The sequence below is a fragment of the Marmota monax genome, unplaced genomic scaffold (assembly GCF_021218885.2).
Source record: "Marmota monax isolate L192 unplaced genomic scaffold, Marmota_monax_Labrador192_F-V1.1 WCK01_AAM20220418_F8-fsc00019, whole genome shotgun sequence".
In the NCBI taxonomy this organism is placed as follows: domain Eukaryota; kingdom Metazoa; phylum Chordata; class Mammalia; order Rodentia; family Sciuridae; genus Marmota; species Marmota monax.
Genome location: NW_026695242.1, coordinates 9484364 through 9508190, shown reverse-complemented (window position 1 = coordinate 9508190; position 23827 = coordinate 9484364). Strand labels below are relative to the sequence as shown.

General features: G+C 37.5%; 1 protein-coding gene, 1 non-coding gene and 1 pseudogene across 2 annotated transcripts; 1 reads left to right on the top strand and 2 right to left on the bottom strand.

Moving 5' to 3' along the window:
• Window positions 1-1639: 1639 nt before the first annotated feature.
• On the top strand, window positions 1640-23827 carry Kifbp (kinesin family binding protein). The gene is made up of 7 exons (XM_046419628.2): window positions 1640-2065; window positions 7275-7373; window positions 12853-12932; window positions 13251-13434; window positions 16119-16203; window positions 19182-19297; window positions 22683-23827. Exons 1-7 carry the CDS (start codon window positions 1640-1642, stop codon window positions 23556-23558), a joined length of 1866 nt encoding a protein of 621 aa, XP_046275584.1. The 3' UTR covers window positions 23559-23827.
• Window positions 3316-3414, bottom strand: LOC124076185 (U6 spliceosomal RNA; annotated as a pseudogene).
• On the bottom strand, window positions 11846-11952 carry LOC124076177 (U6 spliceosomal RNA). The gene has a single exon (XR_006846280.1). It is a non-coding gene; the product is annotated as a U6 spliceosomal RNA (small nuclear RNA).

Below are 23827 nucleotides of genomic sequence, written 5' to 3'. Positions count from 1 at the left end.
ATTTCTCATATGAAAATAAAGTTGTTAGGATAAAAAAAAAAAAAGCTGGGATTGTATGCTTAGTAGTAGAATGCTTGCCTATTAAGTGCAATGCCGCAGTCTAGCTGGTCAAATAACCGGGAGGTGAAAGCAACTTGAAGGCTGAACTACTTTATTGCAAGTGAACTCAGCGTGAACTGAGCGAAAACTCAAAGTAGCAGGCACCCAAGGTAGCAGGAGCCGCTTCCCTGTGGGACAGCAGAGGTACATATACCCAACTAATTACACACAGCTTAACATCATCTAGATACAGCAGTCAGTCATTAAGGAATCCTCATCATCTTAATGGCTCCCTCACATTACTTCACAAACCACTCCTCCTGGCAAACTGCCAGGCACCATCTTGACTTGATTTGTATCCACAACAGTGCAAGGCCCTGGATTTGATTCTAACTACCAGAAGAAAAATGCAAAAATAATAGTTCTTACATATTTCACACAGTTTCCAACAATGTTAACATTTTATATAACCATAATACAATTATCAAAACCAAGATATTAACATTGGTGTGATACTGTTAAAACTATAGGCCTGGTTCTGATTTCACCTTTCAACTTTTCAGGTTCCGGATACAATTCAGAATTCAACATTGTATGTAATAGTCATGTCTGCTTAAATGTCCCAATCTGTCGGTGGGCCTTTTTTTCCTTGTCTTTATTATATCTTGACACTCTTGAAGTGTTGAAGTGTCAATAACTGTTGCAGACACTAAAAGGTAATGGGTGAAAGAAAGTTCATGAAGAAACAGGATATCTGCATAGTCTCAAAATATCTCCTCAAACTAGGCTAGGTGATGCATGCCAGTAATCCCAGACACTGAAGCAGGAAGATGGCAAGTTTGAGGTCAGCCTGGGCAGGTAGATCCTGCCCCCCCCCCCCAAAAAAAAGGGTATTCTAGCTCAGTGCTAGAATACCCCTACCCCTAGGTTCAATCCCCAACACTAAAACATAAATAAATGCAAACCTTCCTTCATAAATCTGCGGATTTTCAACATTTTTTTTTTTCATTTTTGGTACTGGGGATTGAACCCAGGGGTGCTTTACTACTGAGCTTCATTCCTCTTCTTATTTTTTGAGACAGCCTTACTAGTTTGCCCAGGTTGGCCTCGAACTTGTGATCCTCCTGCCTCCCTCCCAAGTCACTAGGATCACAGACATGCGTGCGCCAAAGCACCTGGCCACTTCTAGAGGTTTTCTAAAAGAAATTTTTATCCACTAATGTTCAAAGGTTCCTGCCTTTCAACTTATATCAGTTAATGTGAATAGACAGCCGAAATGTTTCGTTAAAGTAAGACGATATTAAACATTTCATATGCACTGTACGTACATCTTCATAATGTGAAGCAAGAGAATTCATACTGCAGGAGGTGGGGTAATCCTCATAGGCAACTTTATCTCCACGACGACGGTTACTGTGTTGGCCAAAACGCCTTCCCATTGGTCAGAGCCACATATTGCGCTTCCCTGGAAGAACTTCATTGGTTACCGTTCCCCAGCTGCCGGACTTTCAGGGGGGCCGTAAGTGAAGTGTCGCAAAGCATAAAGAAGGAGGGAGTGCCAACTCCAAGCCCTGAGCGATCCCAGGTTGAGGAGGCCGCTATGGCGAGCCTTCTGCGTGTCGAAATTCGTGAGAAATTCCAGGCGGCTCTGGCCCTGTCGCGGGTGGAACTGCATAAAAACCCAGAGAAAGAGCCGTACAAGTCGAAATACAGCGCCCGAGCACTGCTGGAAGAGGTCAAGGCGCTGCTCGGCCCAGCGCCTGAGGACGAGGATGAGCGGCCTCAGGCCGAGGACGGCTTGGGCGAGGGTGACCACGCCCTGGGGCTGCCCACGGAGGTCGTGGAGGCCGAGGGGCCCGTCGCCCAGCGGGCGGTGAGGCTGGCGGTGATCGAGTTCCACCTGGGGGTGAACCACATCGACACGGAGGAGCTGTCGGCGGGGGAGGAGCACCTGGTGAAGTGCCTGAGACTGCTGCGCAGGTACCGGCTCTCGCACGACTGCATCTCGCTGTACATCCAGGCGCAGGTGAGAGCAAGCGAGCGAGCGATCCGGGCCGCCGCTGTGCTGCCAGCACTGGCCCCGGGGGGACCGCAAAAGGCGAGGGGGGGGAGGAGCTCCCGCGGTGGCCATGACCGAGGGTGGGCAGGGGTCTTTAGACGCCGTTTCCTCCCATGTTTTTGAAGCTTTGGGATGAGTCCCAGACAGGAGCTTTTTGGCCTTCAAGAAACTCTTAAGGATTTATTGCGTTGTATCTAGATCTCCCACCGTCGGCATCCAAACTCCTCTCCACCCCCATCGTCCACTCATCATTTATTTGCTACTTAATTGTGGGCAAAGCATCGGTTTCTAAAACCCCTTCATTGTAATGCGTTTTTTTTTTTAAACTCTCGAGTTTTTGTTTTCGTTCAACTAAGAAAAAATCCGAATTAACTTATTATTTACTTATTTGTTTATTTTAAATTGTGCTACTAGGGATTGAATCCAGGAGCTTTTATCACTGAGCTACATCCCCAGTCCGCCTTCCCTTTTTTATTTTATTTTATTTTTTTATTTCGAGGCAAGAACTCACCAAGTTGTTGAGACTTAACTTTGAACTTGCTATTCTCCTGCCTCAGCCTCCCACGTCGCTAGGATTACAGGTGTATACACCACCATTCCTGGCTCCAAAGTAATTTAAATCTTAAACTCTTCTCGCCAGGCACCGTGCACACACCTGTAATCCCAGCGACTCTGGCGGCTGTTGCAGGAGAATCCCAAATTCAAAGCCAGCCTCTGTAATTTAGGCCCTAAGTAACTTAGACCTTATCTCAAAATAAAAAATAAAAAAGGCTGGGGGTGTGGTTCAGTGGTTAAGCACCTCTGGGTTCACCCCCTATACCAAAATCATCATCATCATCATCATATTTGTTCTAATTAGTTATACATGATAGTAGATACAGTTATACATGATTCATTGTACACAAATGGAGCAAACTCTTCCTTTCTCTGGTTTTACATGATGTAGAGTCACACCACATGTACAGTCATACATGTACCTAGGGTAATGATTCCATCTCATTCCACCATTGTTCCTGCCCCCATGCCCCCTTCCCTTCCCTCTCTCCCCTTTGCCAAATCAGAGTTTCTCCATTCTCCCTACTCCGCCTCCCCATTATGGATCAGCATCCACTTATCAAAGAGAACATTCAGCTTTTAGTTTTTTGGGATTGGCTTACTTTGCTTAGCATTATATTCTCCATTTCCATCCATTTACCTGCAAATGCCATAATTTTATTAAAAATATGGAATGCTTCACGAATTCCATGTTAATTAACATGCGCAGTGGCCATTTTAATCTTCTCTGTATCATTTCAATATGTACTGCTGAAGGGAGCCCCAGAGTTCTGCTCTTAATTCAAAACAAGGGCTGGGGATGTGGCTCAAGCGGTAACGCGCTCGCCTGGCATGCGTGCGGCCCGGGTTCAATCCTCAGCACCACATACAAACAAAGATGTTGTGTCTGCCAATAACTAAAAAATAAATACTAAAAAAAAATCTCTCTCTCTCTCTAAAAAAAAAAAAAAATTCAAAACAAAATGTCAGCCGGTAGTGGTGGTTTGATGCCTATAATCCCAGCTGCTCTGGAGACTGAGGCAGGAAGAGTTCAAAGCCAGCCTCAGCAAAAGCGAGGCCCTAAGCAACTCAGTGAGACCCTGTCTCTAAGTAAAATACAAAATAGGGCTGGATAATGTGACTCAGCAGTCAAGTGCCCCTGAGTTCAATCCCAGGTACCCCACCGCCGTCGGTTTCTCCTTACCATGTTCTCCAAGGAATTCCTACTCATTCTTCAGAATAGATCTCAAGAATCACCTCATTTTAATAACTTTCTATGGACCATTTTTGTCCAAACTTATCTATATTTCATTTATTTGGTACATGGTTTATTAAGAAATAAATCTGAGCCAGGCATGGTGGCTTGTATCTATCTGTAATCCCAGCGACTCAGGAGGCTGAGGCAGGAATATTGCAAGTTCAAAACCAGCCTCAGCAGTTTAATGAGGCCCTAAGCAACTTTTGAGACTCTGTCTCAAAATAAATAAAACAAAAATAAAAAGGGCTGGGGGAAGATTCAGTGGTTAAACATCCCTGGATTCAATTCCTAGTACTATCCACCCACCCCGATAAAAAGAAGTAACTGCAGAGTGCTGTGATGCAGGCCTGTAATCCCAAAGACTTGGGAAGCTGAGGCAGGAGTATCACAGCAAGTTTGAGGCCAGCTTCAGCAATTAGCAAGATAAATTAAAAAGGATTGGTATGTTGCTTAGTAGGAAAGCATTCTTGGGTTCAATCCAATCTCCAGTACCAAAAAAAAAAAAAAAAAAAAGTAAATCAAACAGTTTTTACATTCTGCATTGGGAGCATAACACTTTTAAAATATGAATATGGGGCTGAGGATGTAGTTTAATTCGGTGGCAGAGCCAGTCTCTAGCGTGCACTAAGCCCTGGGTTCTGTCCCAAGCATCACCAAAATAAGTAAAAATGAAATAAAATATAAATATGTTCAAACTAGTCACACATGCAAGGTATCAGGTACTTTGCATAGACTTGCAAACCATTCATCCAGAAGTTATAGTTCATAATATTTGTGATCCAGGAAACATTTACCACAATTGATCATATGGTAAGTAGGATTTAAGAAAAATATCAAAGTTTAGAAAGAAGTTGTATAAGTTATATTTTATTATGGTCCAGTAAAATTAAAAGCCATATGATAACAAGGAATCCACTCTTTTTGTTCACTATTTATAGCCCAGTACATGACATATAGTAGGCATATTCTAAATAATATTTGAATGGATGAATGATCTAATGAAATTCACAAAACATTGAATTGAAACAAAACCTGTTATTTGAATTTTCCTCTAACCATATAACCTAAAACCTTAATAAACATTTAAAACTTGCTTCAATATTTCAAACAAAGAATTAGAATTAGGAATCTTCCCTAATGTAATATTATTAATATATATTGTATTTTCTTTTACTTTTTTATTTATTAGCAGTACTGGGGGTTGAACCCAGAACTTCACACATGCTAGGTACGAGCTCTACCACATCCCATCTCTTTTTATTTTTATTCTGAAACAGAAATTCATTAAGTTACCCCTACTGGCCTTGAACTTGGGATTTTCCTGCCTCAACTTTCCAAGGAGCTGGTATTCAGGAATAGCTGATATAAGAGGTGTGCAGCACCTATTTTTCTCTATTAAAATTCATAGGCTCTTTCTTCTCTTCATGGATTCCTTGGAGGTCCATAGGCCCAAGGTTAAGAATTTCTGCATTAGAAACTATTTCTTTATCCTGTTCCCTCCCCTAGAGAAGTAACAAAGATGGAAGAAACAGCCTCAGAAATACCTTGTGTCTAAAGGACTGTCCCAGGGGATGGGAGTCAGTCTAACCTAATTGTCTAAAGAGAGCTTTGTCTTCAGTATTGAGTTCTCAGCATGTAAACAGTCCAGGTTTGCTTTGTAGAGCCTAATTAAAAAGGAATCATGTAGCAGGAAATGAAGAAAATGATTTTAAAATGTTATTTAGGATAGAATCCCAAATCCAGTCAACTCCTTAGCTTTTATGGTAGGAAAAGTAAGTTGGTGAAATTAAAATTAAAAAGCCATCAATATTGATAGGGTACAATTACAGAACATAAATTTTTTTTATTATTGTTCAAAACATTACATAGCTCTTGATATATCATATTTCATACAGAACATAATTTTTTAAGAACTCTCTGGAAACACAAAATGCTGTATTGTTTGAAATGGTAAACGTTAGAAATCTGACTTAACTGGTGAGAAAAAGCATATAGCATCTTCAGAATTTTTTTTTTCCTATACTGGGAATTAGAGACAGGGTCTCACTGAGTTGCTTAGCACCTCACTTTTGCTGAGGCTGGCTTTGAACTCATGATCCTCCTGCCTCAGCCTCCCACTGGGATTACAGGTATATTTTTTATTTTGAGGCAGGGTCTCACTAAGTTTCTGAGGCTGTCCTTGAACTTGTAATTCTCCTGGCTCAGCTTACTGAGTAGTTGGGATTACAGATGTGTACCATTGTGCCCAGCAAGAATGTTTAAATAAATAAAATATTTAAGTGATCTCTGGAGGAAGTTGTAGTATTTTGAGGTTTTATTTATTTATTTTTTGTTTGTTTGGTTTTTTTTCCTTTGAAAGTATTGTATATTTCTGGTTCATCTTTGTTTTTGCAGTACTTGGGGATTGAATTCAGGGCCTCACTTGTGCTAGGCGAGTGTTCTACCACTGAGCTGCACCGCAGCCCTCAGGTTCATCTTGGTCTCTGTTATCTTAGGGATCTTGGCACAGCTTAGCTAAGTATTCCTCATCACATTGTTGACCTGTCAGGGCCCACTTGAAGACGCTTACTAGGGGAAGGGTCTACTTCCAACTTATTTATATGGTTGTTGGCAGAATTTAATTCCTCACTGGCTTTTTGTCTGAATGCTTTAGACTGTGACCTTTCTCAATCCTTTCCATATGCATTTCTTTTTCTTTTTTTGGTGGTACTAGAGATTGAACCCGGACACTGTACACTGAGCTACATCCCCAAATGTTGGGATTTTTTTATGAGTATTTTTTCTATTAACAACTTTATTTTATAACTTTATTTATATTTTTATAACTTTATTTTTATTTACTTTTTTATGTGGTGCTGAGGATCAAACCTAGTACCTCCCCTGTGCTAGGGAAGCACTCTACCACTGAGCTACAGCCCCAGCCCCTCTTGTTTTTTTTTTTTTTAAGTGAGGGTCTCATTAAGTTGCCATGGCTGGCCTTGCACATGTAATCCTCTTCTTCCACCTCCCAAGTAGCTTGGCCTTCCTGAAAGAGAGCAAGCAAGAAAAATACAAGATGGATGTCACAATACTTCAAAGCCTAGTCTTAGAAGTAACTTTCCATCATTTCTGTTATATTCTATTCATTAGAAATAAGTCACTAAATCCAGTCCATACTCAAGGAGAAAAGATTACACAAGGGCATGAATATGAATACTAGGAGGCAGTGGTCATTGGGTGTCCATCTTAAACAGTTGTCCTCTATACTACATATGGTTGATAGTATTATGAGTAACTAATCCATTGTTAATCAAACTCCAGTACTATTTGATTGGTTAATTTTGAAACTATGTAATTACTTTAATTGGAAGTCTCATCATTGTTTTTCTTTTCTGTATTTTCCAGAATAACTTGGGTATTTTGTGGTCTGAAAGAGAAGAAATTGAAACTGCACAGGCTTACCTGGAATCATCAGAAGCACTATATAATCAATATATGAAAGAGGTATGTTACATGTCATAGTTTTTTAAGTTTTGATTGAAACTGGCTAAAAATTGATTTAAGAATTCCTCATTCAAAATATTGGTATGACTTTTTAGTGTATCCAGGAACTTCTTTATAAAGCTGTCTGAGAATCCATCTAATAGCTGAAACATGATAGTCTTGGGGATTTAAAAACTAATCCTTGGGGGGCTGGGGATGTGGCTCAAGCGGTAGCGCGCTCGCCTGGCATGCATGCAGCCCGGGTTCGATCCTCAGCACCACATACAAACAAAGATGATGTGTCTGCCGGAAACTAAAAAATAAATATTGAAAAACTCTCTCTCTCTCTCCAAAGATGATGTGTCCGCCGAAAACTAAAAAATAAATATTAAAAAAAAAAACAAAAAAACTAATCCTTGGTTAGTCGGGCTTGGTGCATGCATACGTCTAGCTACTCGAGTTAGGAAGTTGGCAAATTCAAGGTCAGCATCAGCAAATTAGGGAGACACCGTTTCAAAATAAAAAATAAGAAAGGGCTGGGGATTTAGCTCAGTGGTAAAATGCCCCTGGGTTCAATCCTAAGTACCTCAAAATCAATCAATCAAGAATATAATGGCAAAATACAATTATACAGGAAATATTCTAGTATTATCCTAAATACTATTTGCATATTTTTGTATTTTTAATCTAAAAATTCTATTTGTTTCCACTGCAAATAGCTGTGCTTAAAGGAAAGCAAACAAGAACTACTTGAGCCAAATATCTGAAATTTTTGAGGTAGTGGTTCTTAGTGGTTAGCATGCATAGAATCACCTGGAGGGCTTATTAAAACTCAGCAAGTTGAGCTGCCAGTAGTTTGGGGATGGGGCCTGAGAATTTTCTTTTTCCAGTGATTGACCCCAGGGCCATGTGCTCTACCACTGAGCTGTATCCCCAACCTAAGAATTTGCATTTTTAATCAGGTCCTCTATGATGCTTATACTGCTAATCTAAGACCTGTACTTTGAGGCACTGCTTCAGAACGGTATTTTTTCCAATATTTCCTTTTTTTTTTTAATCTATGAAATCTTTCTGAAATGCAGTATATGAAAACTATTTAATAAGCAGTTCAAAGTTGGGAATGGTGATGTGTGTCTGTAATTGTAGCTAACGTGGGAGGCTGAGGCAAGATTCCTTAAGCCCAGGAGTTCAAGACTAGCTTGGGAAAGTTAATAAGATCCCCAGCTAAAAAAAAAAAAAAAAAAATGCGGGTTAGAAAGGACCCTTCACCCAATCTACTGCAGATTCCTTCCTTCCTCCCCATCATGGTAGTACAAATAGATGCTGTAGGACTTCTAGGGCTCTGGGGAACTTAGGTTGAAAACTCACACTTGAGGAGCTCACAGCCCTGCAAAGGTGAGAAACCACTGTTTCCTATATAAACTTTTTTTTTTTTTTTTTTTAAAGAGAGAGAGAATTTTTAATATTTATTTTTTAGTTTTCGGCGGACACAACATCTTTGCTGTATGTGGTGCTGAGGATTGAACCCGGGCCGCACGCATGCCAGGCGAGCGCGCTACCGCTTGAGCCACATCCCCAGCCCCTAAATAAACTTTTTAATATAAGAAATTACTAGGCACAATATTTTCTGTTGCTTGCTCTTTGTTAGTGATGTGCTTTAAAAATCCATTAATGGGTTGGAGTTGTGGCTCAGTGGTAGAGTGCTTGCCTGGCATGTATGAGGCCCTGGATTCGATCCTCAGCACTGCTTATAAATAAATAAAATAAAAGATCCATTGACAATTAAAATAAAAATTTTTAATAATCCATTAGTAAAAAGTTCTTCTTTCATTGAAGAATGTACCACATAAAAGACTAAACATGCTTAGGATGTAATTCAGTGGTCGTTTGCTTGCCTAGCATGTACAAGGCCCTGGGTTCAAACCCCAACAGGTAAAAAAAAATTTTACAAAAATGTGTTTGCTAAATTCAGCCATCAGAATGCTTGACTACCGAAGTGTATAAAAGTTTCTGATAACCTAAGTTAGTAAAATTATAGTTAGTAGACACATAGCTTCCATTTAAGAACTTATGTGTGTGTGAGCCAGATGTGGTGGCATACACCTATAATCCCAGTGGTTGAGGAGACTGAGGCAGGAGGCTTGCAAGTTCAAAGCCAGCCTCAGCAACTTAGTGAGGCCATAAGCAACTTAGTGAGAATCTGTCTCAAAATTAAAAATAAAAAGGGCTAGGGTTGTGGCTCAGCGGTAAAGCACCTCTGGGTTCAATCTCTGGTACCAAAACAAAAAACAAAAACATGTATGTGCATGCGTGTGCACTACTGGGAATTGAGCCCAGGGTTGCTCTACCACTGAACTATATTCCCAGTTTTTCTATTTTTTATTGTGAGGCTGTTCCTCAAACTTGGGACTCTTCTGCCTAGGCTCTCAAGTCATTAGGATTACAGGGATATGCCAACATTCCTAAGAAATTTTATGTACAGAAATTCTAATAGATTAATTATAGTCTTCAATAAACTTTTGCCTTCTAAAAGTTGGTAGTCTCTTTTTTTAATTAAAATACATTTTAGTTAATTTTGTTTTTAGGTTATTTGTGACATTCCTTTAAATAACCAGAGATATTTTGAGGTTTCTCACAGTTATGAATCACTACCTTTTCAAGTTCACTACATGGTTGCTACATTCATTGTAAATTTTTATTTTCATTTTATTTGACTCATCATAAACCTTTGGCAGAGTTGACCAGTCTTCCTTGAAACACTTTTTGTACTTGGTTTCTAGGAGCATACTGCCCATTTTTCTTTTAGATCTTTAATGTTTCTTCATTTCCTCAACCTGTGAACACTAGAGTACCCAAAGTTCAGTCCTTGGACCTCCCTCCTTTTTCCATGTACATTCATTACAAATATTTTCTGCTGATGAATCATAAATTTTATTTATCTCCAGCTTTACCTATCTGATTTTATACTCTGCCAATAAGCTTTCTTTATTATATATTTTTTTTCTCTTTGGGAATGGGGTCTTGCTGTGTTGCCCAGGCTGACCTAGAATTCAAATTCGAGATCCTCCTGTTTCCCAAGTAACTGGGATTACAGGTGTACACCGACATACCAAGCTGACATTTGCATTTTTTGTGGAGTAGGCATTTCTAAGACTACTGTTTGAAAGTAGTTTCTTGATAATCTGATTCCCACCACTACCCATTTTCTCTTGCTGCAGACACCAATTTCTTTCAGTTGTTGAAACCTAAAAACTTTGGAGACTTCTCTTTTTCTCATGCTCTATCCAATTGATCATCAAATCTTACTGATTCACTTTTTTCTTTCTTTCATTGTTTTTTTTTTTTTTGGGGGGGGGGTACTGGGAATTGAACCCAGAACAACTGGGTTACCGCTGAGCTACATCTGCAGCCCTTTTTATTTATTTTTTAAATATTGAGACAGGGTCTCACTAAGTTGCTTAGGGCCTCACTAAATTGCTGAGGCTGTCATTGAACTTGCTATCCTCCTGCCTCAGCTTACTGAGTCACTGGAATTACAGGTGTGCACCACTGTGCCTGGGTTCCTTTCATGCTTTAATCTCACATTCTCATACCTGAAATTGTGTATAATATAAGGATACCAAGCATCTATAGTATTTTGTTTAAAACTAGTTAAAGTCCCAGTACCAAAAATGCAAAAACAAACAAAAAAAAATAAGAATAGTGTAAATGTGGAAGCATAACACATAGCAAAACTCTATCTTTGGTTATACTCCTATTTGAGTTGAAAAGTGACTGAGTTGACTGTTCGTGTTACATATGAAGTGTGAGCCATATTGGTGAAGTAGACACATAAAGTAACACATTGATTAATTCCCTTCATCTGGATGGGGAGGAGCTTATTAAATAGCCCTCAGAACTGTTGAGGGGATTTCTGAACTACTTATCAGTTGTATCTGCCTTGGCCTTGCTTCCTATCTTGGTTTTTATTTTCCTGTGTGATGCTTCTAGTGTTTATGTCAAAGTTTAAGATCTCATATTTTATGGAAAGCATTGCAGCTTTGGAGTTTAATGAATTCAGTTAAAAGCAAGGATGGGGTCCTGAGGGTGTAGCTCAGTGGTAGAGTGAGATGTTTAGCCTGTGTGAGGCTTGGGGATCAGTCCCCAGCATCATAAGCAAAACAAAACAAGGTTGAACTTGTAGATAGGACTCCCTTCATAGAATGAGGCAGAGGTTAGCAGCTCTGCTCTTATGGAATACTTAAGATCATATTGTAAATGAAGGGTCCTGAAGACACCCTTATAAAGTAGGTACTGATTTTTCATTTGTTTGTTTTGAGATACTGGGGATTGAACCCAGAGACTTTGCCACTGAACCACACCCCTTTTAATTTTATTACTTTTATTTTTTTATTTAATTTATTTAAAAATATTTATTAGAACATAACAGCTATATAAAATAGTGTGGTTTATTTTGACATTTTCATAAATGCATATAGTACAGTTTGCTTCATAAAAACATGGAATACTTCAGAATTTGTGTCTCATCCTTGCACAGAGAACATGCTACTCTTCTCTATATCATTCCAGGTTTCAGTATATGTGCTGTTGAAATGAGCACCCTTTTCATTTGCTATTTTGAGACAGGGTCTCACTAAATTGCTGAGACTGGCCTTGAGCTCAAAATCCTTCTCCTTGGCCTTCCTTATCACTATGATTACAGGCATGTGCTACCATGCCCAGTTTATGTAGGTTTTTTTTTTTAATTTAAAAAATTTTATTTGTGCAAATGGCAATTATTATGTTTTTTAAAGTGCCTTTTTACTAGATAAAAATTAAGCTGTAAAATACTTAAATAACTATACATCTTAAGCCTACGGGTGGTAGCACCTTCCTATAATCCCACTGTTTGGAGGCTTAAATGGGAAGATTGTTGAGGCCAGGTGTTTGAGTCAGCCTGTCAACATAGCTATATCATGACTCAAAAAAGAAGGAGAAAAAATGAAAGAAAAGAAAAAGAAATACATCTCTAAAAAGCAAATTGGATTTATTTCATATTTTCAGTTTTACTGCAGTAGCAATTGAAATTTTTTCCAAGCAGGAGCTGTTAGGCAATCTTTTATTTGTTTGACTCTTGGATACTATGGTTAAGAAAATGATTTTATGGGTAACATGAAAATGAACTAATAAAAAATGAGATGTAAGGTGTGTTGAGCTTTTGCAGGGAGGTTGTAGATTGAATTCAGAGCCTCTTGCATGCCAGGCGAGCACTACCACTGAGCTACACCCCCAGCCCTTTTAAATTTTATTTTGAGATAGGTTTCCACTGAATTGCTTAGGTTGGCCTCAAATTTGTGTTTTTCCTAACTCAGCCTCATAAATAACTGGAATTACAGGCATAGGCTAGCTACCATGCTGCCTATGTTGAGCTTTTAGAAATGGATATTTCCAGTTCCTCCAGAAGAGGGCGGTAGGTGTTTAAAATGTTTAAAATTTTTTCCTTCTTTAATGTTGTTCATAGATTGGGAGTCCTCCTCTTGATCCTACAGAGCATTTTCTTCCTGAAGAAGAAAAACTTACCGAACAAGAGAGATCAAAAAGGTTAGTAAATTTAGAAATCGCAGATATTTCCACATAAAGTGACTATTCAAAAAAAGCACAATGTTTGCTACTTGAGGCATTTATCAAGGTTGCAGAGTGTGGATTCTGATGTGAATAAAACTTCCATTTGCCACTTACAAGTTATGTGTAACATAACTTTGATCTAGTTCATATCTGAGACTCAGTTTCCTCAACTGTCAAGTAGATACAAGAATCAAACATAACTCAAAGTGTTGGTGAAAGGATCAAGATAAATATATATGAAATTTACTAAATAAACTATAAGCCATTATGAGAATATTAATTTTTTTTTCACAGATTTGAGAAGGTTTATACTCATAATCTATATTACCTGGCTCAAGTCTACCAGCATATGGAAATGTTTGAGAAGGCTGCTCATTATTGCCACAGCACACTAAAACGCCAGCTTGAGCATAATGCCTACCATCCTATGGAGTGGGCTATTAATGCTGCTACTTTATCACAATTTTATATTAATAAGGTAAGCTTGATAGTTATCTAACAGACTAATAGTGAGCATAAATGTAAAACCAATAGTACACATCTTTCAAAAACAGTTAGCTTGCATTTTATGTATTTGTGGTACTGGGGATCAAACCCAGGGCCTTGTACATGGTAGGCAAGAATGCTACCCCTGAGCCACATCCCTAGCCCAGGTAGCTTACATTTTATGATGTAAAATTGGACAGAAAAATACAGTCCTCTTTGCTAGTGTATTAAAATACTGTAGCTTTTGTTGCATGAATTTTTTTGAGTCTTATAAAATTATGAGTTTTATCATTGTCTTTCATGTTGCTAGCCCCCAAAATATGAGTTATCTAAGACCAATTTTTTATATAGGCATTCTATTTCAATTCACTTTAATGATATGTTACCTTAAATTGCAGATTTTATCTTGTTATAGATATAACTTTATCTTTATAAAATGGTAATCTTATAACTATGAGAATTTGTCTGAGGAAGTTGACTGTTAAATGTGGGCTTTGATAAAAGCATGTGATACATTTCGGTTATTTTTTAGAATTAACTCCTCTATAATAATATCTCTGCTGAGTTCCAGAGCTCCACGTTTTCTGACACACCTCTGGACTGTTACCCAGGGACAAATTTAGACTTCTTAGTTGTTTTTCAGAATTGCTCACAACCATGTTGATGTACTCTTAATGGACCCTTTTCTTTTTTAGTCCTTAAATTTCTAATGCTAAAACACTTTTCCCAACCAGATTTTTATTCATCCTCAATAAAATATTTTAGTAAAAATTACTTTTATTTGTATTTCTGATTCATAAGGCTCTCTGAAATTTGGTAATTCTCTGCTTATCAGAGTTCCTTCCGTTCATTTCTTTGGTTACCTGCTACCTTACCCTGGGGCCTTTATCCTTTTTAAGATTTTTGTTAGTGTTGGTTCTGAAAATGCGCCCTATGTTTAAAGTATTGTCCCACAGAATTTCATTCAGAAAAACTATTAGCAGGAGAGAAAGGGCTGTGGTGACTGCAGCATCGCTTCTAGGACTTTGGTCTAAGATCAAGTGTGTAAGTAACGCTACTGCATATATATCAGAGCATTCAGCTAAACCTAATTCTCATGAATCCATCTCATTGTGGACATCATCAAAAAGTGCCTCTGCTTGTGAGTCCTTTTGCATAGCTATTGAAGGCCCCTTGTTTGTTTTATTTAGCAACTTTAAAATTCTCACTATGATTTTAATTAATACTTAAAACTCCATACATATTGATAGTTCTAAGATATCTGGATATGAATGTAAAGTATGATTGAAGAATTTGAAGTTGCTAAGCATTACTTACGTGGAGCATGCAATGATTTCCATGAGCACTTCTTTCACCCCACACTTTTGTTTTTTACCAAAGTGTTCTGTAAGTTTTTGTTACAACCAAGTTATATTTTAAAAAGAGGATTTGAACCATGTTTTAAAATGCAGTTGTCATTTGTGTCATTGTCATCTTCACCCAGTTCCAGTGATGAGTATTTGCTCTTCGGTGAGTCCCTACCTGGCAGGTGCTAAAGTCCCACATTTACCAGCCATCTGGAGGGCACAGGGCATTCACTGATCCTGGCAGTGATTGCTTACAGGGAGCCAATCTGGACAAAGCCAAAGTGATAATGATGGCTATAGAGGGGTAGTAGAGGGACAATTAAAGTTTCTTTACGTAAAGATTGTAACTTTCTTTTGGCTTTCAAGATTTGACACCAACATTTTGATGTACAGATGTTGCTGGGCTAATATTATACATGCTGCCCAACTGTTCCCAAGTTATCTTCTGAGTTCACCATAATGGAGAGATGAATTTAATGCTGAGGTTTTAAAGTCACAGCTAACCATTAAATGTCTTTCATATTTACAAATATGAAGTACATGCTCTATTTAATGATGGCGGCCTCCAACTAAGAGTTGGACTGTATTAACTTTGTATTTCTTCTGGGTGAGCTTGTGACTTACATGACAAATGCAGTGTTTACATTAACAACAAAGTCTTTTTTAAATGTTTGAGAAGATTTTCATGCCCATATTTGAATTATGAACTCTTTTAAGTGTTAAAGAGTTATTAGTAAAGCATTTCTCAACAGTTTATTTGTCAAAATCTATTGACTTTAAAATTTAATGGGAAGCTTCATTGTCTGTAAATTACAAAGATTTTAGGAGACAGGAATCGCTTTCTATCAGAATATCTGCTTTTTCCTTTGGATTATAGGATGTAAAGGGATCTCTAAATCTAATAAAAATTAAATCTTTAGTTCTCTGACAGATGGTCAATGTTCTAAGAATTTATTGTACCTGGAACTTTGGCTTTTTAGACTGAACCAAAAGGTCTTGCTGAGGTAGTTTGAGTCTAGGGTGATAGCTGTCCCTATATATATGTACTGGTTATGCGAGGAGAGCTAGTTTTTAAGCTGCAGTTATCTTTCAGCCAGTTTGGGTTTTTATTAAAGAGTTTGGGACAGTGCTACTTTAATCTCTGAGGTAACTATTTACTTGATAATACTATAATATATTTTTCATACTTCTTAACAATTATACTGGACCTCCTCAGTGGTGGATTTTACCTGATAGTATAGTTTTTCCCATGTTAAAAAACTTTTGTTAGTATCAGTTGCAAATGAAACTATACAATAGTTATATTTGTTCTTATTTATTTTCCCAACAGCTATGCTTTATGGAGGCCAGGCACTGTTTATCAGCTGCTAATGTTATTTTTGGTCAAATTGGAAAGATTCCAGCCACAGAAGATAGTAAGTTTATGTGTGCATGTTTTATTATAGCTTCTTAAAAATTATTATTTTGAAATTATTTTAAACTTTAGAAAAGTTACAAGAACAAAACAACCACCATGTACTGCCTCTCCTAAATTCACTAATTTTAATATTATAGTCCCATTTTCCTTTTCTCTCTGAAACATGTGAGGAGATCACCTGCATTAAATTCCTTTAGCCCTTTATTATTTCATTGTGTATTTCCTAAGAACAAGAATATCTTTTTGCATAATCATAGAACAGTTAGCAAATTCAGGAACTGTAACATTGATAGTTTGTTTATCTATAGTGTTTATTTCTATTTCATCAGTTGTCTCCATAATATTCTTTTTTTTTTTGGTGGTGTTAGAGATTGAACCCAGGGTCTTGTACATATGAGGCAAGCACTCTATCAACTGAGCTATATCCCAGCCACCCTCAGCTCTTTTTTATATTTTATTCTGAGACACTGTCTTGCCAAATTGCTTGGGGCCTTGCTAAGTTGCTGAGGTTGGCTTTGAACTCATGAACTCAGCCTCCTGAGCCACTGGGATTACAGATGTGTGCCACCACGTTCAGCTAGCCTTTGTTTTTCATCACATCATATTTTTTAAGAATATAGACCAATTTCATAGGATTTCCATTAATTGTGGTTTGTCTGAGGTTTCCTTATGCCAAGATCAAGATTACATTTTTGGTAGGAATACTACACAAATAAATGATGTGTTTTCATATCTGTCTTTTTAATTATAGTGTTTTATATAACCTCTAAAAAAAAAAAATCAATTGCTGGATGTGATGGCACACGCCTGTAACCCACAACTTGGGAAGCTGAGCCAGGAGAATCCCAAGTTCAAGGACAGCCTCAGCAATTTAGCAAGACTCTAAGCAACTCAGCAAGACCCTGTGTCAAAATAAGAAACAAAAGGGGCTGGGGATATAACTCAGCAGTAAAGCACCTCTGAGTTTGATCCCCAGTACCAAAAAAAAAAAAAAAAAAAATTTAAAAAATCACAACTGTGTTTTTGAGTCATTTAACAGGTTTTGCAATAAATTCACCATTTTGTTTATCCTCTGATTTTGTTTAATTTGACATTTAACAGTCTCTACCTAAAAGGTTTTAGATTTTGAAATATCATATTTTTAGTTCTGGGTGGACACAATACCTTTATTTTATTTTTATGTGGTGCTAAGGATCAAACCCAGTGCCTCACACATGCTAGTTGAGTGCTCTACCACTTGAGCCACAACCCAGCCCTACAAGTGAGTGTTCTTATTGTGGATTAGAAGAATACAGAGGCTCTGAAGAGTTAAAGAAATGCAAATTATCAAATTAATAGTTGATTTTCCCCTTTATGTACTACTATATTGGATTAATTATAGATTAGTAGAAGTTTAAAAAGCACTTGTCTCAAAAGAAAAATTATTAACAGCTAAACCACCATTGAGGTATCATTTGTTTTTTTTTTTTTTTTAAATATTTATTTATTTATTTTTCGGTGGACACAACATCTTTGTTTGTATGTGGTGCTGAGGATCGAACCTGGGCTGCACGCATGCCAGGCGAGCGCGCTACCACTTGAGCCACATCCCCAGCCCCGGTATCATTTGTTTTTAATGTAGAAAGCTCTGAGGACTGCAGGTGGAGCTCAGTGGTAGAGCATGTGCTTAGCACACACAAAGCCCTTGGCTCCATCCCCAGTGCCCCCAGCCCTCCCTGCTAAAGAAAAAGAAAAGAAAGAAGAAAGATTGGGGGGGGGGGAAGGCAGTGTCCAATATTTTCAAAATGCTTTCTGTGAGCCTCCGCAAATATTTGGTTAGAATAGTTGTTGAAAATAATTTGCTAGTATTTGTTAAGAACATTGAAAATTATGTAAAATCTTTGACCTAATAAATTCCATTTTAAGAATTCGTTCTAAGGAAGTAATCCAAAATCCAGACAGATTTATGCAAATAGATTTTCATGTTTAAATCAGAAATAGTAAAGAATTAGAAACAATTCCCTATATTAGAATAGTTAAAATATAAAATATTCATTTAATTGTATAGAATATGTACTTTAAAATGAAGCTATGGGATTGATAATGATATGGATAAACTTTTATTAGTATAATGTATGAATTAAAAAGTTATGTTCAAAATCCAGTGTACAAGCTGGGTGTGGTGGCATGCCTATAATCCTGATGACTCAGTAGGCTGGGGAAAGAGGGTTGCAAGTTATGAAGTCCAGCCTCAGCAACTTAGAGAGGCCCTAAGCAAGTTAGCAAGACCCTGTCTCAAAATAAAAAATAAAACAAAGGACTGGGATTATAGCTTATTGGTAAAGTGCCCCTTGGTTCCATCCCAAGTGTCAAAAAAAAGAAAAAAGAAAATCCAATATATATTGTTTCCTTAATTTTCATTTTCCCCCTGCTTCAGTGAAAATCTGATATTTTATAGTCAGAAAAATATATGATATAAAAAAGAATACAGGGTGCTAGAGTTGTGGCTCAGCGGTAGAGCGCTCACCTAGCATGTGTGAGGCACTGGGTTTGATCCTCAGCACCACATAAAGTGAAAAACAAAGACATTGTGTCCACTTATAACTATAAATAAATAAATAAATAAATAAATAAATAAATGTTTAAAAAAAAAAAAAAGAATATGGGTGCTGGGGATATAGCTCACTTGATAGAGTACTTGCTTCACATGCACAAGGCCCTGGGTTCAATCCCCAGCACCAAAAAAAAAGAAGAAGAAGAAAAGAATAGGGCTGGGGATGTGGCTCAAGCGGTAGCACGCTCGCCTGGCATGCGTGTGGCCCGGGTTCCTCAGCACCACGTACAAAACAAAGATGTTGTGTCCGCCGATAACTGAAAAAATAAATATTAAAATTCTCTCACTCTCTTTAAAAAAAAAAAAGAAGAAGAAGAAAAGAATACACAATGAAAATTACAATTGTGATTCTTAACTTAGACAAATCTTGTGTGTAATTTTAGCTCCTGAAACTGAAGGAGATGTGCCAAAGCTTTACCATCAAAGAAAAGGGGAAATAGCAAGATGCTGGATCAAATATTGTTTGACTCTCATTCAGAATGCCCAACTTTCCATGCAGGTAATCCAGAAGTTGCCTTTTTCTTTCTAAAATGAGTAGGATGTAAGTAAAAGCTCACAGTGAGGACTGTACTCATTGGGCTCACTGTGTGTTGTTTGTGGAAGGCACGTAGAATGCTCTGTATTTATTTTTTGCTATTATTATTCATCATCCAAGGCCTATCTTAAATACCTCTTCTTTCATGCAGACTTGCCTTTTCAGATTTATGGTTAAATATATTTATATGAATATAAATATTCATTAGAATATAAGCTCCTCGGAGCAGTAGAATCTGCATCATATTTGTATTATATTATTGCCTTCAGGCATAATAGGTTCTCAAAAAGTAATTATTTTTATTTTTATTTTTTTAAATATTTATTTTTTAGGTGTAGATGGACACAACACAATGCCTTTATTTTTAAGTGGTGCTGAGGATCGAACCTGGGTCCCACCCATGCTAGGTGAGCACTCTACCGCTGAGCCACAATCCCAGCCCCAAAAAAAGTAATTATTGATTGGGCTAGAGTTGTGGCTCAGTGGTGGAGCGCTTGCCTTGCACAAGTGAGGCACTGTGTTCAATCTTTAGCACCACGTAAAAGTAAATAAATAAAGATATTGTGTTCATCATTAAAAATAATATTTTTTTAAAAAGTAATTATTGAATGAATAATTCTTTTTGCCTTACAGATGTTCTCTCCCTTTTTTAAACTTCATAGAATTTTTTTGCCCCTTCCTAAGTCAATTAAATTGTTTTGTGTTATCCCTAATTGTTTTAAGTATCTAATTGTTTTGTAGTATCTTTTTCCTTTATTTTATCTCTGTTGTTTGTTTGGTTTGGTTTGGTTTTATTTTGGTACTGTTTGAGACTCTCTCTCAAAATAAAGTAAAAAGGCTAGGCACGATGGCACATACCTATAATCCTAGTGACTCAGGAGGATCAAGAGAGTTCAAAGCCAGTCTCAGCAACTTAGCAAGGCCCTAAGCAGCTCAGTGAGACCTTGTCACTAATTATATTAAAAAGGGCTGGGGATGTGGCTCAGTGGTTAAGTGCCCCTGGGTTCAATCCCTGGTACTTACTTACTAAATAATTAAATAAAGTGAAAAGGGCTGGGGATATAACTCAATGGCAAAGTGCCCATGGGTTCAACCCTGAGTATCCTAGTTCCTAACCACTAAAGAGGAAAATGAAATGAATTATTTGGATGCAGTCTGTTCAGTAGATACACAGACTTTACTGGGGGAATTATTGTGCTTTTGTTTTTCTCTGTGTATATTAAACTATCCTTTTTAATAGTAAATAATACAAAACTTTGTGAAACTACTGACAAAAGAAAACTAAACTAATAAACCTGGAATATCTCAGAAACATCAATCTTGAAAAAATGAGATGATTTTAAAGGAAGAAGGTAAAGATAAGGTATATTAGGAAGAGAAGAGATATAGGGAGAACAGCTGTGAGCTTTTACCTTTTTTAGAGAAAGAGCTGTCAGCTTTCTTCTGGTCAGGTGAGGAAGACTGGAAAAGGATGATTGTAAGGTCTATTAGAGCATGAGTGGGCTAATGAAAGCAGACAGCTCAGAGAATATGGGAACAGATAAGATTTAGAGACTTATGACCTATATTTGAAGTAATAATGTCAAGTGAAATGCACTACGGCTGAAACTTTTTAACTTTTACCCTTCACTGAGTTGCTGTTTCTAGCCTGGGAACTAGAACTTTTTATTTGGTTAGTTTAAACTCAAATATTTGCCTCACTACTAAATTACTCACATTTTCCTTAATTGACATTTTTGTTTGTTTACCTTCAGCTTCATCCTTTGATCATCTGAGTGTTTATCTGAAAATCATTTCCTCCATTTCAAGCTTTAAAACATGCACAATTTTTTTCAGTTAGGCATTTATTTATGCCAACTTGCTGCCAGTTATTGTCCAAGGTTCAAGGGATGTTATAATGAACAAAAATAGACACGGTTCCATAAAAGAGAGAAATACCATGAGAGGGCACAACAGGAAGAAATACCAATCGAAGCAACCTCCAGGCGTGAGTAGGAAATACCAGCCTGGAGAAAGGAAAAAGCACATTCCTAGGAGCTGAAACGCGTGTTTAAAAATTCTATGGCAGGGCAGGGGTTTTGGCTCAGTGGTAGAGCGCTCGCCTAGCATGAATGAGGCACTGGGTTCGAACCTCAACACCACATAAATGTAAAATAAAGATATTGTATCCACCCAAAACTAAAAAAAAAAAAAAAAAATTAAAAAAAATTCTATGGTATATTGGAGATTGGCATCCAAAGGGATGCAGCAGAAGCCAAGTAAATTTGGGGCAAAGCAAGAGAAAGTATAATACAGGACAAAGTGGGTTAGAAAGGGACTGAAGCTAGCAGGCCTCGAAGGATTGATGTCTTTACAGCAAGAGCATCGAATCTTTGTCAGGTTTTTGGAAAGATAAGTAGACAATGTCAGGTTCTAACTTTCAATTTTATTGGTTAGGAAGAATTTACCTCTCCTCCCTCCTTCCCTACCTCTCTTCTGTCCTTCCTTCCTCCTTCCCTCCCTTCCTTTCTTTCATCAAACTCAGGGCTTTGTACATACTAGGCAACTGCATTACTACTGAGCTGCATTACTACTACAACTGCATTACTACTACACCCCAAGCCCCAGCATACTTAAATCTTTTTGTGGTCGTTATTCCCCTTCACAGATGACTTTGTGAAGGTAGATTTAACTGTCTTCACTTTAGTGTTTTTAGAGCATTTCTCTGTAATATATTTCACTAAATAACTTATAGCATAAATATATCAGTAATCTTCTTGGTATCCCTGTGAAAGATTTTTAGGATATTGATTACAGTCTTACTACAATGTTAAAAAATAAATATAGGGGTTGGGGGTGTGTCTCAGTGGTAGAGCACTGGCCTAGCTTATGTAAGGCCCTGGATTCAATGCCAGCACTACAAAACAAAATAATAATAATATACTAATGGATTACAGGTGTATAATATTTCACAATGTTCAAAGTACTTAAATTTGCAGCATTAATCTTGTTTGAAGCATAACTGTATAAGTTTTAAGTTCCTGGAGAGGATAAGGAACATGTAAGTGGTTTATCTGTTTTATCTCTTTACATACTTTTTTCACATTTTTTAATTTTTAATATAGTTGAAAGACTATATTAAACAATATCTAAAATTATAATACCTGTTCACTGGTAAGATAGCTCAGGGGTAGGATGCTTGCCTAGCATGACCAAGGCCCTGAGTTCTGTTCCCAGTATTGAAAACAAAAAAACATTATACTTCCCTTAGCCAGGCTGAGAAGTAAAAGAGTTTTCTTTACTCTTTAAGTTTTATTTGACAATTGGAGATAAGTGACCTACTTAACCATAACCTATCTTTTTCTTTCAGGACAATATAGGAGAGCTTGATCTTGACAAACAGTCTGAACTTAGAGCTTTAAGGAAAAAAGAACTAGATGAGGAAGAGAACATTAGGAAAAAAGCTGTGCAGTTTGGAACTGGGGAACTGTGTGATGCCATCTCTGCAGTAGAAGAGAAAGTGAGATATTTGAGACCTTTAGATTTTGAAGAAGCCAGGGAACTTTTCTTGTTGGGTCAGCACTATGTCTTTGAGGCAAAAGAGTTCTTCCAGTTTGATGGGTATGTCACTGACCATATTGAAGTTGTCCAAGACTACAGTTCTCTGTTCAAGGTGCTTGCATTCTTTGAAACTGACATGGAGAGGCGGTGCAAGATGCATAAACGCAGAATAGCAATGCTAGAGCCCTTAATTGTAGATCTGAATCCGCAGTATTATCTGTTGGTAAACAGACAGATTCAGTTTGAAATTGCACATGCATACTATGATATGATGGATTTGAAGGTTGCCATTGCTGACAAGCTAAGGGATCCTGATTCACACATTGTAAAAAAAATAAATAATCTTAATAAGTCAGCACTGAAGTACTACCAGCTCTTCTTAGACTCCCTGAGAGACCCAAATAAAGTATTTCCTGAGCATATAGGGGAGGATGTTCTTCGCCCTGCCATGTTAGCTAAGTTTCGAGTTGCTCGTCTCTATGGCAAAATCATCACTACAGATCCCAAGAAAGAGCTAGAAAATTTGGCAACATCATTGGAACATTACACATTTATTGTTGATTACTGTGAAAGGCACCCTGAGGCTGCCCAGGAAATAGAAGTTGAACTAGAACTTAGTAAAGAAATGGTTAGTCTTCTCCCAACAAAAATGGAGAGATTCAGAACTAAGATGGCCCTGACTTAATCCTGTTGTTAAAGAAAGGAAATGTGCAATATCAAAATGATTTTTCCTGTAGTCAAACAGGCCCAATTCCATTGTGATGTTTACCTCCAGAGCCAGATGAATGCAGTTTGAGCATGAGATTCATTCATATCACCGAGTCTTTGTTAGGACCTAAAGTAGCATAAGTTAATAATTTATGCCTAATTATGTAAATTGCATTGTTAAAGTGACATGTAATTTGTATTTTAGATTGCCTGTTTTTTATTTAAGTATAAACATTTCCTGCCTCA

Bases quoted from the DNA above. Each gene is read 5' to 3' on its own strand.
- Kifbp (XM_046419628.2), top strand. From the start codon at position 1,640: ATGGCGAGCCTTCTGCGTGTCGAAATTCGTGAGAAATTCCAGGCGGCT. The intron at 12,933-13,250 runs GTTAGTAAATTT...TTTTTTTCACAG, and splicing joins GAACAAGAGAGATCAAAAAG to ATTTGAGAAGGTTTATACTC. The intron at 16,204-19,181 runs GTAAGTTTATGT...GTGTAATTTTAG, and splicing joins GATTCCAGCCACAGAAGATA to CTCCTGAAACTGAAGGAGAT.